Genomic DNA, 13699 nt, shown 5'->3' with positions numbered 1-13699 from the left:
AAAATACACCACATTTAGTTCAGCATTGCATATTTACTCGTCATCAACATATTGCTTCATTGTTAACCCCAGGAAAGAGGAGAGTAGAATGATTTTCATGATAGAATTGCTTGTTTAAAAACATTTTTTGCATCACATTTTCCTGATACATGAGGTAATTTCTTCAAAAAGTACAGGGACCATAAATATACACAAACAAACTCCTCACTTCAGTCAACAACAGTGTCTTCCCATCTTACTCAGTCACTCCATTATAGAGTTACTTGGCTTGAGTTTAAGAAAAGAAAAAAAAAAAAAAAGGCGTCTTCAAATCTTTACGCCGTTTAGTCTCCAGTTTAATTATAACTGACTCTGCCAGGTGTAGATTTGTATTATTGTTTTCCGATATCAGGTCTAAGTGACACTTTTAGGTCCAACTTAAGCTTATGGCAGAGCTCGCAGGTTGAAAAAAACAAAGCAGTGACACCCAGGCGGTCCTGCTACGAGCCAGCGTTCAAACATCGGAGGGTTTTCCAGTATCCCACGCAGCAAATTGCACTCCAGCTGTGACGCACGCGAATTTAAGCATCTCCTTTGGTGCTGCTTGTACCTTTTAAGAAAAATACAAACTTGTAGTTGTGTGCCGGATCTAATCGCATGACAATGTTTCTGCAAACAAAATCCAGACTGTGCAACATGAGCTGAAACTGCTAAGACTAGAAAACATACACGCAGCATACGGTGCTTTGATGACCGAACAACCTGGATACCGTTTCCACTCAAATGTTGCTTTGACCTGAGATAAGAAAAATCCTAACCTATGAAAACGTACAACATATTGCATTGTATAAACGTCACGTGTGGGCATCGTAGTGGAAAATGAATCTTAAAAAACATTAAAGGCCAGGTTAAAAGAAATAATGTTTCATGTTACAATTTTGTTTTGTAAACTTGTTCAGGTGGAAACTAAACACGCAGACAACCTACAAACACTAAAAATAGATCAAATCTGCTATACTGTATTCATATATGATATTTGGTCTTGTGAAGTTCTAGACAGGATTCGGCTGAGATCTTTTACAGTTTCTGCACACATGCTGGAATAAATATCTGAATAAACGCAGTAGATTATTCGCATTTAGACAAACACTGAAACAATTGTCTTCGTGAAAAAAGTACAAAGATGTCTCAGTAGCATTTAAAGTTGGCGATAAACATGCAAAGTGTCAGAGTGCATCCCAAACATGTGATTTTAATAAATATTTCAAATTCCCTTTTTATTCTTGACTAAATAACTGCTGAAAACACAGCAGTAGCATTTTTTTTTTTTTTTTTTAATTTACAGTGGAAGACCTGAATCAAACAGAGGGTTGAGCAGCCGTGAAGAAATTACGAACAAAAATACCTCCGGGTGATGAGAATCAAAACTAAATCAAGACATATGCATTTCAAACAAGCCCACGCAGTAGCTGCTCTTTTTAATTTAGAGACTGAATCACCTGCAGGTCCCAATCAGCTGGGAAGTTCAGGGACAGCAGGCGTTTGTCCAACGAAAAAGCGCTCGATAACTGCACACCAACCAGAATCATAGATGTTTAGAAAATGAAATGTTCATCATTTCTTACAAAATCTTCAAAGGGATAACATTTGGTGCTCTTCAGCTACAAGCTGAGTTGTGTTTATAGTTCAGGATTTGTGTGCAGGTTAATGCAATTTCCATTAAGTGTCAAAACCACAACAGCTCTTGGAGAACACAAAATGAACCGATTGACATCTGCAGATCAAAAATATCGTTGAAATTATGGACCAGCTTTGTAGATACTCTGCCATCCGCTACGCATACAGGAGTTAACTTGGAAGTTCATAGGAGTTTGATATAGCTTGTCAGGGCAGTGTGTTAGAATCAGCTAAATGATCATCTCCATCTGCTCCGACTGAATGCTCCACATGAATGAGCCCAGAGAGGGGCACGGCAATCTATGACTCCTGAGTTGCTGACACAGACTGGAGAGCGTGGCGGCCATAACTAATAATGCAAAAATGTGCTTAATGTGCATTGTATGCTTTTTATTAGGCCGCCGGAGTACGTTTTCTTGTGTGTGTGTAAATCGCTGTGTGTTTTTTATTACTTTTAACCTTTACATTATGATGCATTACTAATTATTAATATGTATGGCATCCAAAGAGGGGGAGTAGGAGCGTCCAGTAGGACCTTACAGCAAAGCTAGAACGAGCCTGCAAGAGAAGTATGTTTCGATGATGCAGTGCAAATGTGCCCCTCTCACCACCGGGACTTAGTGTGTTTGCATAAAAAACATTTACACGCTTGGGGACCGATGCTTTTCATTTGTACGCACTCAATCGCCAACCCTCTGGTTTTTAAGTAGCTGTAGCTCAGTAGACAGAGGGCATAGATGCAAAGAGCAAAAGCATACAGCTGTGTGTGTGTGTGTGTGTGTGTGTGTGTGTGTGTGTGTGTGTGTGTGTGTGTGTGTGCGTGCGCGTGCGTGTGTGTGCATGTGCGTGCGTGTGTGTGTATATGCTCAGTGGCTGCTGTTGGAGCTCCAGTCGTAAGGGAGGAAGCTGACTTTGGTCTTCCCAGTGGAGAGGACGCCCTGCAGGCTGGTCTTCTTCGGTGAGTCCCCCATGTGTTTCAGCACCCATTTGAGCAGCTGTGATAGAGACACGGTGAGACGCGGAGAAAAGGACTTTCAGATACAGAAAAACACAACTGCAAAGATATTGATTCAGCGTGTCTACGCACACACGCGTACAGCTGCGAGATTCCAAACTACCTTATCATCGGTGCCTCCGAAGTCTGCCTTGTACCACTTGAATATCTGACTGAGTCGCACTTCTCTTTTCCCAGAATCCACCACGCAGCCGTCATCGTTCTCCAGGAAGGCCTCGGCTGCTGTGCGGAGTTGGCTGTCGATGTCCTGACACGGTACCGCACATCACAGTTGTATTACCACATACAGTGAATGTTAATGTAGATCATTGCTCAGTATATTTTCATTACTAATGACTAATTACGCAGTAATAAGAAAAGACAACTCCACCTACTTGTGGTGTGTATGTTTTAATAGGCGGGCAGCCCTTGGCACCACAGTTCAAGGCAAAGTGAATGAGGGGCTCTGCGTCTGGAAGCGCCATCTAGTGGACGACAAGAGAAGTGGGATTTAGTTCCTTCCCAAAGAATCCAGTCAAAGAGCGAGTGACATGTTTCGCTGCGAGTTAACAGAACGTCTGAATACTTGGAGTCGTGGGTCTGTTTTGGAGAAGGGCCTTAGGAGCTGTGCGACACCTTTTCTGTTCCCTCTGAGAACGCCATTCTCGATGTCCTGCAATGTGAAGACTTCTCCTCCAATCAGGTAGCTTACATAATTGAAGAACTAAATAACAAAAACAGGACACAAACAAATATTATGAATGTAATGTCATTCGTTCATGCTTAGGTACATGAGAATTAGCATCAACTTAGAAATAACAATGAAATGACCCTTCATTAATGAGGTTTACTGTGCATATAATCTAACTTCATATTTCCATGTGAATACAAATCAATAAGAAGCTGTAATTTTTTTTAAATTTTTTTTAAATTAGCACGAAAAAGTCTCAACTTCAGTACAAAAACCTTATTGATTTGAATCATTACTTTGCGTCCCATTCAAACAGGCTTACTGATGATGCGTCATACATTTTCTGATAATGCACATTGGCCACAGTATGTGCAAAAATACCGGAACACGCCGTAAGGTCCTAAGTGACCAATGAGCACATGTAAGAGAATTATAATGAATAATTCTTCATCAGTAAAATGGTTAATTGATGAGGCAGATGAGGGTTTAGTGCGGCCGTTTAATCCTACTCTGTATCTTTGCCACATGTTGGTGGGGTGCCCCAGCCGCAGGTAGCCGTGGATGACTAAGGCATTGTAGATGTTGATGAAGAAGGCCAGCTTCTCCTCCCGGCTCAGCGAGAGGAGCTCCACTCTCTGCAGCTGAATGGCCAGCTCGCAGTAACGCTCGAAAGCAGGGTTCACTGACATGCCTTTGTAGTCCACAGACTGCAGGAGCAAAGACAACACACACATTACACACACACACACACACACACACACACGATCTCTCTGCACACACTGGGAGAATCACAGAATCTCTGTTTCCTCTGTTTACACAAGTTACACTTCATGTGAACACACAGCCTGCTCAGTGCAACAGCACACGTCTGCACGCAACCTTACAGTTACAAAACAGCCACACACACACACACACACACACACACACACACACACACACACACACACACACACACACACACACACACACACACACACACACACACACACACACACACACACACACACACACACACACAGATGAAAACACTCTGTGAGCAACAAGCCTTGCTTCAGTGAGGACGTTACCTTGCCGTCGGCAGAGAGATGCTCCGAGAACAATTTCAGAATCATCTCCCGTAAAAGCAGAGAGAGCTCAGCAGCTGGAAAGACAAACAGAGATAGTGAGAGGCTCGGTCGATGTACTGACGGGGTCAATAGCTTTGTTTGGTGAGACAAACCAAGCCAATATCTGAGCGCTGGGATCGTAGATATACAAAAAACAGCAACTGTGATAACAGAGCCCTGATATTATCATTAAAGCTGTTTTAAAAAGCATTCCCCGTATTTTGTTGTAAAAAAAAAATAACATTAACACAGTTCAAACTGCGTCTGAATGTCCAAATATTAAACTCGAACTGGGACTAAGCTTGGACGTTTTTACTGCGCAGTAAAACATAATAAATAATAAGTTCATCTTTTAAGTAGTCATGGAAACAAAACATACAAACTGTAATCAGGATCAGGCTGATAAATGTGACAAATGAAATCATTATTAGAATACATTGCTTGTGTGAGAAAAGAGCATTGCTGATCAATTGGAGCAGAAAATGGCAAAGCTCAAAAACACCAACATTTATAAAAGCGAGGATTATATTCGCCTCCGTGTTGAGTAGCTGTTAGTTAACTTCTGCGACATTCAGCTGTAAACAGACCAACACAGAGAAAGACAGTATGTCTCACCACCACCAGCACAGAACAAAACCAAACAATAAACATTTGAGAAGAAATTAAAGCCAACCAAGTATTAATCTGTCGAAAGGAAACACCGGAGCAGCAAAGCGGAACGAGGTTTTAAAAACAAGGCTTCGATGACATACTGTTTATTTTCCTTTTATTAAATCATATTTGTGAAGTGTAGCCAATACAAGCTGATGTTTAGTGTCAATGTTATGTGCAACGGGATACAAAGTATGACCATAATGGCAAAAATGTGTATTTGAAATTCAATTCGAGTTTTGTCACAGAATCTTTGGTGCCTCAAAATTCACGTATCAAATAATGTAACTAAGTAGGTTCGGTAAACTTCAACTAGCCCAAACATTTTGGGCAAATCTGTGATGGTGACCGAATTGAAATAGTCTGATAACAATCACATCAGCTGGTAGTAAGCAGACCTTGAGTTACAAAATAAAGCAGCTTTTTCAAGATCAAGAATAAACTGCATGATATGCTGCATCGTAGCCATCGTACAGAAGGTGGAAGCCAATGATTTGTGTTTTGGAGAGGCCATTATCAGATATACTATTAAAACCTACTGCAGCTCTTAACATCGCAAACCTCACTGACAGGATACACGGACCCAAGCGAACCCAAAAGCACCATAACATCAAGCCAGCAGCCAAGAAAGGGCATGAGTCAGAGGGCGTTGAAGGTCAGGAGTCAGAGGGCGTTAAAGGTCAAGAGTCAGAGGGCGTTAAAGGACAGGAGTCAGAGGGCGTTAAAGGTCAGGAGTCAGAGGGCGTTAAAGGTCAGGGGTCAGAGGGCGTTAAAGGTCAAGAGTCAGAGGGCGTTAAAGGTCAGGAGTCAGAGGGCGTTAAAGGACAGGAGTCAGAGGGCGTTAAAGGACAGGAGTCAGAGGGCGTTAAAGGACAGGAGTCAGAGGGCGTTAAAGGTCAGGAGTCAGAGGGCTTTGAAGGACAGGAGTCAGAGGGCGTTAAAGGTCAGGAGTCAGAGGGCGTTAAAGGACAGTAGTCAGAGGGCGTTAAAGGACAGGAGTCAGAGGGTGTTAAAGGTCAGGAGTCAGAGGGCGTTAAAGGTCAGGAGTCAGAGGGCGTTAAAGGACAGTAGTCAGAGGGCTTTGAAGGACAGGAGTCAGAGGGCGTTAAAGGTCAGGAGTCAGAGGGCGTTAAAGGTCAGGAGTCAGAGGGCGTTAAAGGACAGGAGTCAGAGGGCGTTAAAGGTCAGGAGTCAGAGGGCGTTAAAGGACAGGAGTCAGAGGGCGTTGAAGGACAGTAGTCAGCATGAGCCTAGAATGCCGTGAGTGTGTGTGTGTGTGTCTGTATGTGTGTCTGTGTGTGTGTGTGTGTGTGTGTGTGTGTGTGTGTGTGTGTGTGTGTGTGTGTGTGTGTGTGTGTGTGTGTGTGTGTGTGTGTGTGTGTGTGTGTGTGTGTGTGTATGTGTGTACTCCACGCCCAGCCCGGTCCGGTCCTGACCTACCCGGTATGGGACTGCAGGATGCAGTCTGTCCTACGTTGAGGGCTGAGTGGGGGTCGTCCTCCAGCAGCCTGTACAGTGACTCCATGGTGTCTTTTCCTTCGCCAAAACTGCCATCCTGCTGCCCACTGCCCTGCACACCGACCATGTACTTCTTCTGCAACAGTGCCTGGCCGGTACTACAGGCCTGGGCCCTGGCTGGCACACACAGCGCACACCACGGTGAGGCGTTGACAAAGCTGGATTCGTGACTGCGTGTTGTATGAATCATCTGCGGCGCCTGCAGCCCTTACTTACCCATTCCCTTCTCTTGCTTCAGCCAGTCAACCAACTGACTGCCTGAGAAGCTCTTTTTGTATAAAGTCAGTCCCCTCCTGTGACTGCCAATCACACTGCCGTGTTTGAGGTCCTCGACCAGGCCGGCCAACTCATCTCTCTCGCACTTGAACTCTGCGAGAGTAGGAACATTTCAAATCGAACATGTACAAACGCACACTGAAGAAAGCATGTCGGTAACCGTGCGCGAGAACATCTGGCCGATGGAGAAGGTGCTAACTGAGTTGGTTCGGACTGCGGCTTCTTTTACTCCCGACATAATGTGAAGACACACTGAGGAAGCGGGAGGGAGCATTTCAAGAAAAGAAATGCTTTTATGGTGTGCCGTTCAAGAAGATGTGCATGAAAAGCCTTATTCTCTACGTGTGACTCGTTTGTTTTGATTGATGGACGAGAGCACGGTTTTGTTATACGGAGTCCGATCGGGAAAAAGATCATTTGCGCTGTCGAATAAATTATTGGCGTCCTCAAATGATATTTCCTTGCGCTTAAATTAAGAATTCATGAACGCAAATCAGCATGTCGTTAAATTAAATGAATCCAAAGAATATCCACGTGTCTCCATCCGAACCTAAAGGAACCCGCATGTCGCTTTCGCAGCGTCCGGCGTAAGTATCATAAAAGATATCAGCAGGACAGGCGAGAGGGCGAAACAGAACTCGACCGACACGCACGCCGCAAGCTCGTTGCTAACTGGTGACAAAGCTTCTGCAGCCGCATCAAAGCCGACGTTGAATATTTCTACACAAACGCGTGTGCACTGGATATGTCACATCACTAATAATGAGGTAGTGTGAGGCAGCCGGCTGCCGCTGGGATGACGACCAACTTCTATCAACTGTCTGTGTCAGCATTGGCAACACACACACGCACACACAAACACGCACACGCGCGCGCACACGCACACACACACACACACACACACACTGGCCATTACCTAAACATACCATCATGTCCATATCAGCCAGCACCATTTCATGACCACTTGTTGTTCTTGGCTCATTCGCACTCCAAGGTGACAAAAGCAGCGCTGCCGCTGATGAAATCAGTTTTACACCGCAGTCGTTGCTCAAGCTGCATTTCATCAGTCAAGAAACCTCCTATCGAGGACGCACCACCCTCAGCCTGGGAGATTTCATCGTTTCACAACTCATCCCAGAGCAGACGAAACCAGACCCAGCGCTTGTTTTCAAAGTAATCCCCCAAAATACCGAAGAGCAAAATACTATTACATTTCCGCACATCGTGAACTGGGTATTTGGGAGGAGTTCTACTTCAGAAGAAATGTTGCATCACTGATAAAAGTCTGATCACGAATCCTCTCACCTTCGTCGGTCTCCCACGCTGCGTCCTCTGACTGACTCGTCTCCGGTAGTGGTGGAGCATCAGCTGGAAGAGGTTGTTCCTTGACCAGCCTCACCAGCCTCTGAAGCTCCTCGGGAGCCTGACGGAGTCAAACAGATCAACAAGACTTTTTTTTTTTTTTTGGTTTTGTTTTCTCGTCTACACACAAAGACCAAAAATATACACGACGCGCTAAGTTCACCGGAGCTTGTTTTGTTTTTTCTCGCCTTCTCACCAATTTCTGCAGGTCGTCATTCCCCCCGACGTGAATGTTGTTGAAGAAGATCTGAGGGACGGTGCTGCGTCCCGTCAGCTCCTTCACCGTCGCCCTCAGTTCCGAGTGTTTGCCGATGTCCACGTCGCACACTGGGAGCCCCAGCTGGCCGATGGTGGCCTTGGCCCGCACGCAGTGCGGGCAGCCCTGGATGGAGTACACCGTGACCCGGCCTCGGACGCCCTCGGACTCTTCCATCTGCAGCGACAATTGAAAGACAAGGTCCTCGCTGTTCTTACTGTTTCTGCTCTCGGCTACTGAGCAGGGTGTGTGTGTGTGTGTGTGTGTGTGTGTGTGTGTGTGTGTGTGTGTGTGTGTGTGTGTGTGTGTCGGTCCAACAGGCTGTACGTCCCTGTTTAAACAGACACACTTTTTTTCTTGAGTTATCGGCCCGTTTCATAAATTGATCTTTGATAGAGATCGTTTCTCTCCGTGTGACAATGTTATATAGCTGTAAATCCTTACTGCGTGTATTGCGTATGTAAGTGCAGGTTTATGTGAATGAATTTATCTGAATAGTAGTTCGATGTGAGGTTCTCGGGGACCAATTGAAGGATCTTATTTAGGAATCGCAAAGACCTTTGAATTCTTTATAAAGTGATGATGAGGTGTATCAGGAACTCAGAGCAGTTTCCTGCCAGCTAATTTCTGAACATTTCCTTGTGTTGAAAGCGGTCTGCTTTCATGAAGTTACCCGAGGAAACAAGTTCCTCATTCACACAGCTGCCAGATATGAGCGCAGTCTTATCAGATGTTGGGACAGCACCGCACCTCATGTTGGGTTTTGGTGTGTAAACAAAGGACAAGGTCCAGGGTTTTTGAACTTGTATTGAGGATAGTAGTAGTAGTTAGTGTCATCACGTAGTAATAATAGCGTATGGACTCAAAAAAAAAAAAAAAAAAAAGCCCGATTTCTCCCGAGCAAAATGTGTTAGGTTTCTCCACATGCAATTTACCTTCATTTTTATTTTATTTTTTTTAGCATATTATAAGTATGGTAATACACTCTGTCGATGGAGAACGACTGATGATAAACCGGAAAGGGGAGATTTCTTTGGTTATGAATTTGTATGACGATAAAAGCGTGCGTGAGAATCACCATTCGTGTTGGGAGAAAAGTATTATTTCTACACAAGCGGAGCTTTATCAAATTCCTATAAATGTTTATGAATTGAGTTATAAGTGATCATTCTGACCCGACTGTTTTCCTTGGATGTGTTTCACTGTCAAAGCTTCACGTAGCATCGAGCTAAGCTAAAAAAAAATAAAAAATAAAAAAAATAACCGAATAACAAACTGAGGATTATTAGCAAATGACAACAGTACGTTACCTCGCCGAGTTTGGCTCCCGAACAGGAATAAATCGCAGAACTGATCCTCTTGGCCCCGTTGGTTAAAACATATGAAATAATGAGTGAGTGTTAACGCCGGCTGAAAGGCTTGTCTCTCAGGTAAATCGAGCCGCGGTGCTGACTGCGCTCCGCCGCTCCGCCGCTCCGCAGGCTGCAGGACATTAACTGCCGGACGGAAGCTCGCTCGCTCGTCTCGTAACGCCTTCAAGTGTTCCTCGTAAACCGAACACTTGCGTAAATCATCATCTCAATCGTCATCACAAACACCCATGTGTTTCGTTGTGACAGCAGATTATTGCTTCTGTGAACTAAATTCTACCTTTAAATGGTAATACAATTTATAAAACTGTAATTATTTATCTAACCTTAAATTGTATCAGTAGACAGCACCAGTTTATCCTGAAAGATAAACTGATAAACATAGTCTGAGTTTTTTTTACTTATTTTCAAAAGAATAATTTCAAACAATAATAACCTCTTTTATTGGTCAGACGAAGGTAATGAGTTATAAATGAGTATTAGGTGTTGCTGGTTTGAATTTTAACTTAATAAAATAAAATAACACTGTTGTCTGTGTTTCTTGGTTGTTTGTATATAATACATATAGATATATACTGTACTGTATATACTGTGCATTTTATATTTAATATTTTGTACTGCTATTTTATTGCTTTTTATTATTCTATTATTATCTTATTGCTTCCTGTATGCTGCTGTAGCGAAAAAAATTTCCCCTTGGGGATTAATAAAGTAACTACTTAAACTAACCTAACCTAATAAACAGAATTTATACAATCTGGAAGGCAGCAAAAGCCTTCCATGGAGGTCAAGAATTTTCGAGTTGAACTCAGCGTTTCAAGACTAATAAACTTTTCATAAACAATCAACATAGTTATGTGCATGTGCGAGAAAGTCACCTTCTCATTGCAGGCAGCATATCAATATTTGCAACATCAACAGAGCATGTTTGGATATGATAAATAGCGAATATCACCAACTCCTCCGAGCTGCCTCGAACGCAGCAGCAGCAGCACTATAGCAACCATAGTTTTGCGCGGACCAATGTTCTTCCTGATATTTGTTCCTTTACGGACGACTTTCTGGTGGGACACAAATGGACGAAGAAGACGCATAAATGTTTCGCTTGCGAGGATGTCAGGACTATCAGAAACAGAGCGTGTTGGGTTTACGAAGATACTGGAGTTAATGACAAAAGGCGACCTTCTGTCACTTAGTGACACGGTCACAAACAAGATGATAGCAGTGGAAAACGTCACTGGTAAGCTCTGAATTTGTATCAGATAGCTCCGAGTAAGTCGGTGAACCCAGGATCCAGACCGTCCTCGTAGCCGGCATATTCGTAGCATACTTTTACCAACAACAAAAAAAGAGAAAACCTGGGACACCAAACCTGGAATTTCTGGTGTAATTTGAAGTCCACGTCAACCTAGCTTTAGCGTATCACCTTCCGATGATTGAATCGTGTAATTGTGTTGCACTTTATATTCATTTGTACATTTAGAGGCCAGGAAAACAATTCTCTCCTTTACCAAAAATGCCGAGGAGCTCCTGAGGAGGAAGAAGGTCCAACGTGACATCATATTCAAATACCTGGCCGGAGAAGGTGTGCGGATGTCCCCGAGCAGCGAGAAACACCAGCTGGTGAAGAGGACGCTGGAGCTCTGGTCGTCAGTAAAGGTAAGGGACAGGACGTCCGATCACTCTGCCGACACCTGTTCAAATCAAGTATGAAAGCAACACAGAGAATAGTAAACAACAACTTGATGGATGGAAACAGGTAGTTGTCGAAATCATTAATAAAACTAGATCATGAATTCTATAATTACCATTTGAAGAGGCTGTTGTTTCCTCGCCTCTGCAAATGTTACATGTCGTTGCTTTTAAAATAAGTTACCGGTGGCCCAGGACCAGGCTTAAAGATCCCTTGAGATAGTGGTGCGTGCTTGCTAGTGTCATTAACAGCATAGTTAAAATTTAGTTTATATACTTCTTATATTTTTGATACACAAGCTGTTGCTGTTTTTGAACTTCTGTAATTATAAGCTTTAGACACTGTCCTGAGCTTTTCGTCTTCACTGAAAGGGTTGTTGTGACATAGTGAGTCTTTGAAGACTTTTACACGTGTGCAGGAGGAGTGCAGCTTTTCATTTTAAAAGAAAAGGTTACAGTCGTGTTTCAGAAGTTTTCAGTGTGACGGAAGTTGAACTACAAGAAAGAAAGATGTCAAGTTGTATCTGTTGGATGTATGTATTCCTTGAATATGACTCCTAAAGAATACTTAAAGCACTATATGATCATTTGTGGCAACGAATCTCTCATTTTTTTAAGTGTGGGGTGGATGAAAGCCCTCGAGGAGATATGGTTAAGACCACAGATATGAAGGTGGGCTTTGACCCACTGGTCCTCGGCCAGCAGTTCTGCCAGTGGTTCTTCCAGATCTGGAACAGTCAGAACCCCTCGCTGGGTCAACAGCCTCAAGACTGGGGACCGCAACACTTCTGGCCAAATGTGAAGCTACACCTCTTCTCCAGGTAAGAGCACCATTACCATTAGTGTGACAGTGTAGTTAGTTTGCTTTTCAGTTCAGGAGTTCTGTTTTTCTTTCTTATGAAGTGTCATAAAGAAGGAAAACAACCCCAAAACAAACTGCGAGGTTTGTCTTTCTGTCTTCCTCAGAGTGAGCAGCGAGCATATGGAGGAGTTTCTGGGCGCTGAGCTGGTCAGCCTTCGTCTCTTAGCCCTGACCAAAGAGGAGCACCTGCTCTTCAGTCCCAACCTGGATTCTGATGGCCTCAAGGCCCTCACCTCGCCCCACGGCCTGGTGCCGGTGGCCGTGGCCGGGACCATCCACAGAGATGCGGCCTGTCTGGGTATCTTTGAGCAAATATTTGGCCTCATCCGCTCCCCGGAGTACAACAGCTGGAAGATAAAGTTCATCAAGCTGAAGATCAGAGGACAGGATACTCTGGGTGGGATAGAGGTGGCAGCACCTGATTTGAGCAACAACTCCAGCGAACTGCAGCTTCTATGTAGCTGATGAGGATCGAAACAAAGACTTTTTTCCTTTATGTAATTATTTACCCACAGGAGGTTTGACTGAGCATCTTTTACTCATCTGCTGTCTAAATACATCTCACTGGCAGTTGAGGTCACATACTGCCCTATTTTAATTTGTTAAGCAGAAAGTGCAGGTAGGTGAACACGTTACATACAAATCTAGTTTTTACTTCGTCAATGCGTGGCGAAAATTCCAAAAAGGTTTCTTTAACATTCTCAGCTCTCTAGAAAATAACGCCTGTACTGTTTCTTGTTTCTGGAAACATTTTAGTTCAAGCTTAAATACACTGTAACTTCCTGCAAAGCATGTTGTGCTGTGGCAGCTTGTGCCTTATTTTAAATCTGCTCTTGGCACAGTCGTGAATCTGCTTTTGTAAATATGTAACAAATTATATGCAAAGATTTGCAAGTATGTAACTACTTGCAAACAGAAAAAATGATATGACAATGACAATACAAAGATGAGTAAAATTGATTTTAAATATAATCTAAGACCCGTGTGCTTTCCTTCTGGATGAGTAAAAGTTAGTCCATTATGTTTACAGATATATCTGATTAGTACATTTATGCAAAGCTCTGTGGTGGGTACGTCTAATATTTAGACATATTTGTATATCAAAATATCAAAAATATATTTTTCTGGCATCGCCGCTTTAAGACAGTTAATTGTTGTTATACATTTATATTCTTTTTCCATGTACTTTTGATAAAGAAGCTCAATCCTGAGCGGTCTGGTGGAAAATTGACAGCTTTTCGTGATTAATTTGTACCTTTTCAATT

At 43.3% G+C, this 13699-nt stretch overlaps 2 protein-coding genes across 2 annotated transcripts; one reads left to right on the top strand and one right to left on the bottom strand.

The window, feature by feature from the left end:
• Positions 1–13: 13 nt before the first annotated feature.
• LOC138620879 (uncharacterized) lies at positions 14–8687 on the bottom strand. The gene is made up of 10 exons (XM_069698485.1): positions 8451–8687; positions 8198–8315; positions 6833–6985; positions 6539–6733; positions 4409–4482; positions 3851–4048; positions 3237–3374; positions 3046–3135; positions 2775–2918; positions 14–2651 (listed from the first exon to the last, which is right to left on the bottom strand). The coding sequence occupies exons 1-10, from the start codon at positions 8685–8687 to the stop codon at positions 2523–2525; spliced, it is 1476 nt and encodes a 491-aa protein (XP_069554586.1). The 3' UTR covers positions 14–2522.
• Positions 8688–10924: 2237 nt separating this feature from the next.
• cunh3orf38 (chromosome unknown C3orf38 homolog) lies at positions 10925–13319 on the top strand. Its single transcript, XM_069698435.1, has 4 exons — positions 10925–11120; positions 11364–11539; positions 12191–12393; positions 12539–13319. Exons 1-4 carry the CDS (start codon positions 10994–10996, stop codon positions 12897–12899), a joined length of 867 nt encoding a protein of 288 aa, XP_069554536.1. The 5' UTR covers positions 10925–10993; the 3' UTR covers positions 12900–13319.
• The last annotated feature ends 380 nt before the right edge of the window (positions 13320–13699 follow it).

The sequence above is a fragment of the Brachyistius frenatus genome, unplaced genomic scaffold (genome assembly GCF_029030835.1).
Source record: "Brachyistius frenatus isolate BFR_SWC_R1_liver_20210118 unplaced genomic scaffold, ASM2903083v1 Contig_27, whole genome shotgun sequence".
Lineage (NCBI taxonomy): Eukaryota > Metazoa > Chordata > Actinopteri > Embiotocidae > Brachyistius > Brachyistius frenatus.
Note: the sequence above shows the minus strand (reverse complement) of the source record. Positions and strands in the feature narration are given on the sequence as shown.

Excerpts from the sequence above, each read along its gene's own strand:
- LOC138620879 (XM_069698485.1), bottom strand. The coding sequence starts at position 8,687 with ATGGAAGAGTCCGAGGGCGTCCGAGGCCGGGTCACGGTGTACTCCATC. Across the intron at positions 3,136-3,236 it reads AAACAGACCCACGACTCCAA|ATGGCGCTTCCAGACGCAGA; the intron begins GTATTCAGACGT and ends GTCGTCCACTAG. Across the intron at positions 2,652-2,774 it reads TCGGAGGCACCGATGATAAG|CTGCTCAAATGGGTGCTGAA; the intron begins GTAGTTTGGAAT and ends TCTCTATCACAG.
- cunh3orf38 (XM_069698435.1), top strand. The coding sequence starts at position 10,994 with ATGTCAGGACTATCAGAAACAGAGCGTGTTGGGTTTACGAAGATACTG. Across the intron at positions 11,540-12,190 it reads AGCTCTGGTCGTCAGTAAAG|TGTGGGGTGGATGAAAGCCC; the intron begins GTAAGGGACAGG and ends CATTTTTTTAAG. Across the intron at positions 12,394-12,538 it reads AAGCTACACCTCTTCTCCAG|AGTGAGCAGCGAGCATATGG; the intron begins GTAAGAGCACCA and ends TGTCTTCCTCAG.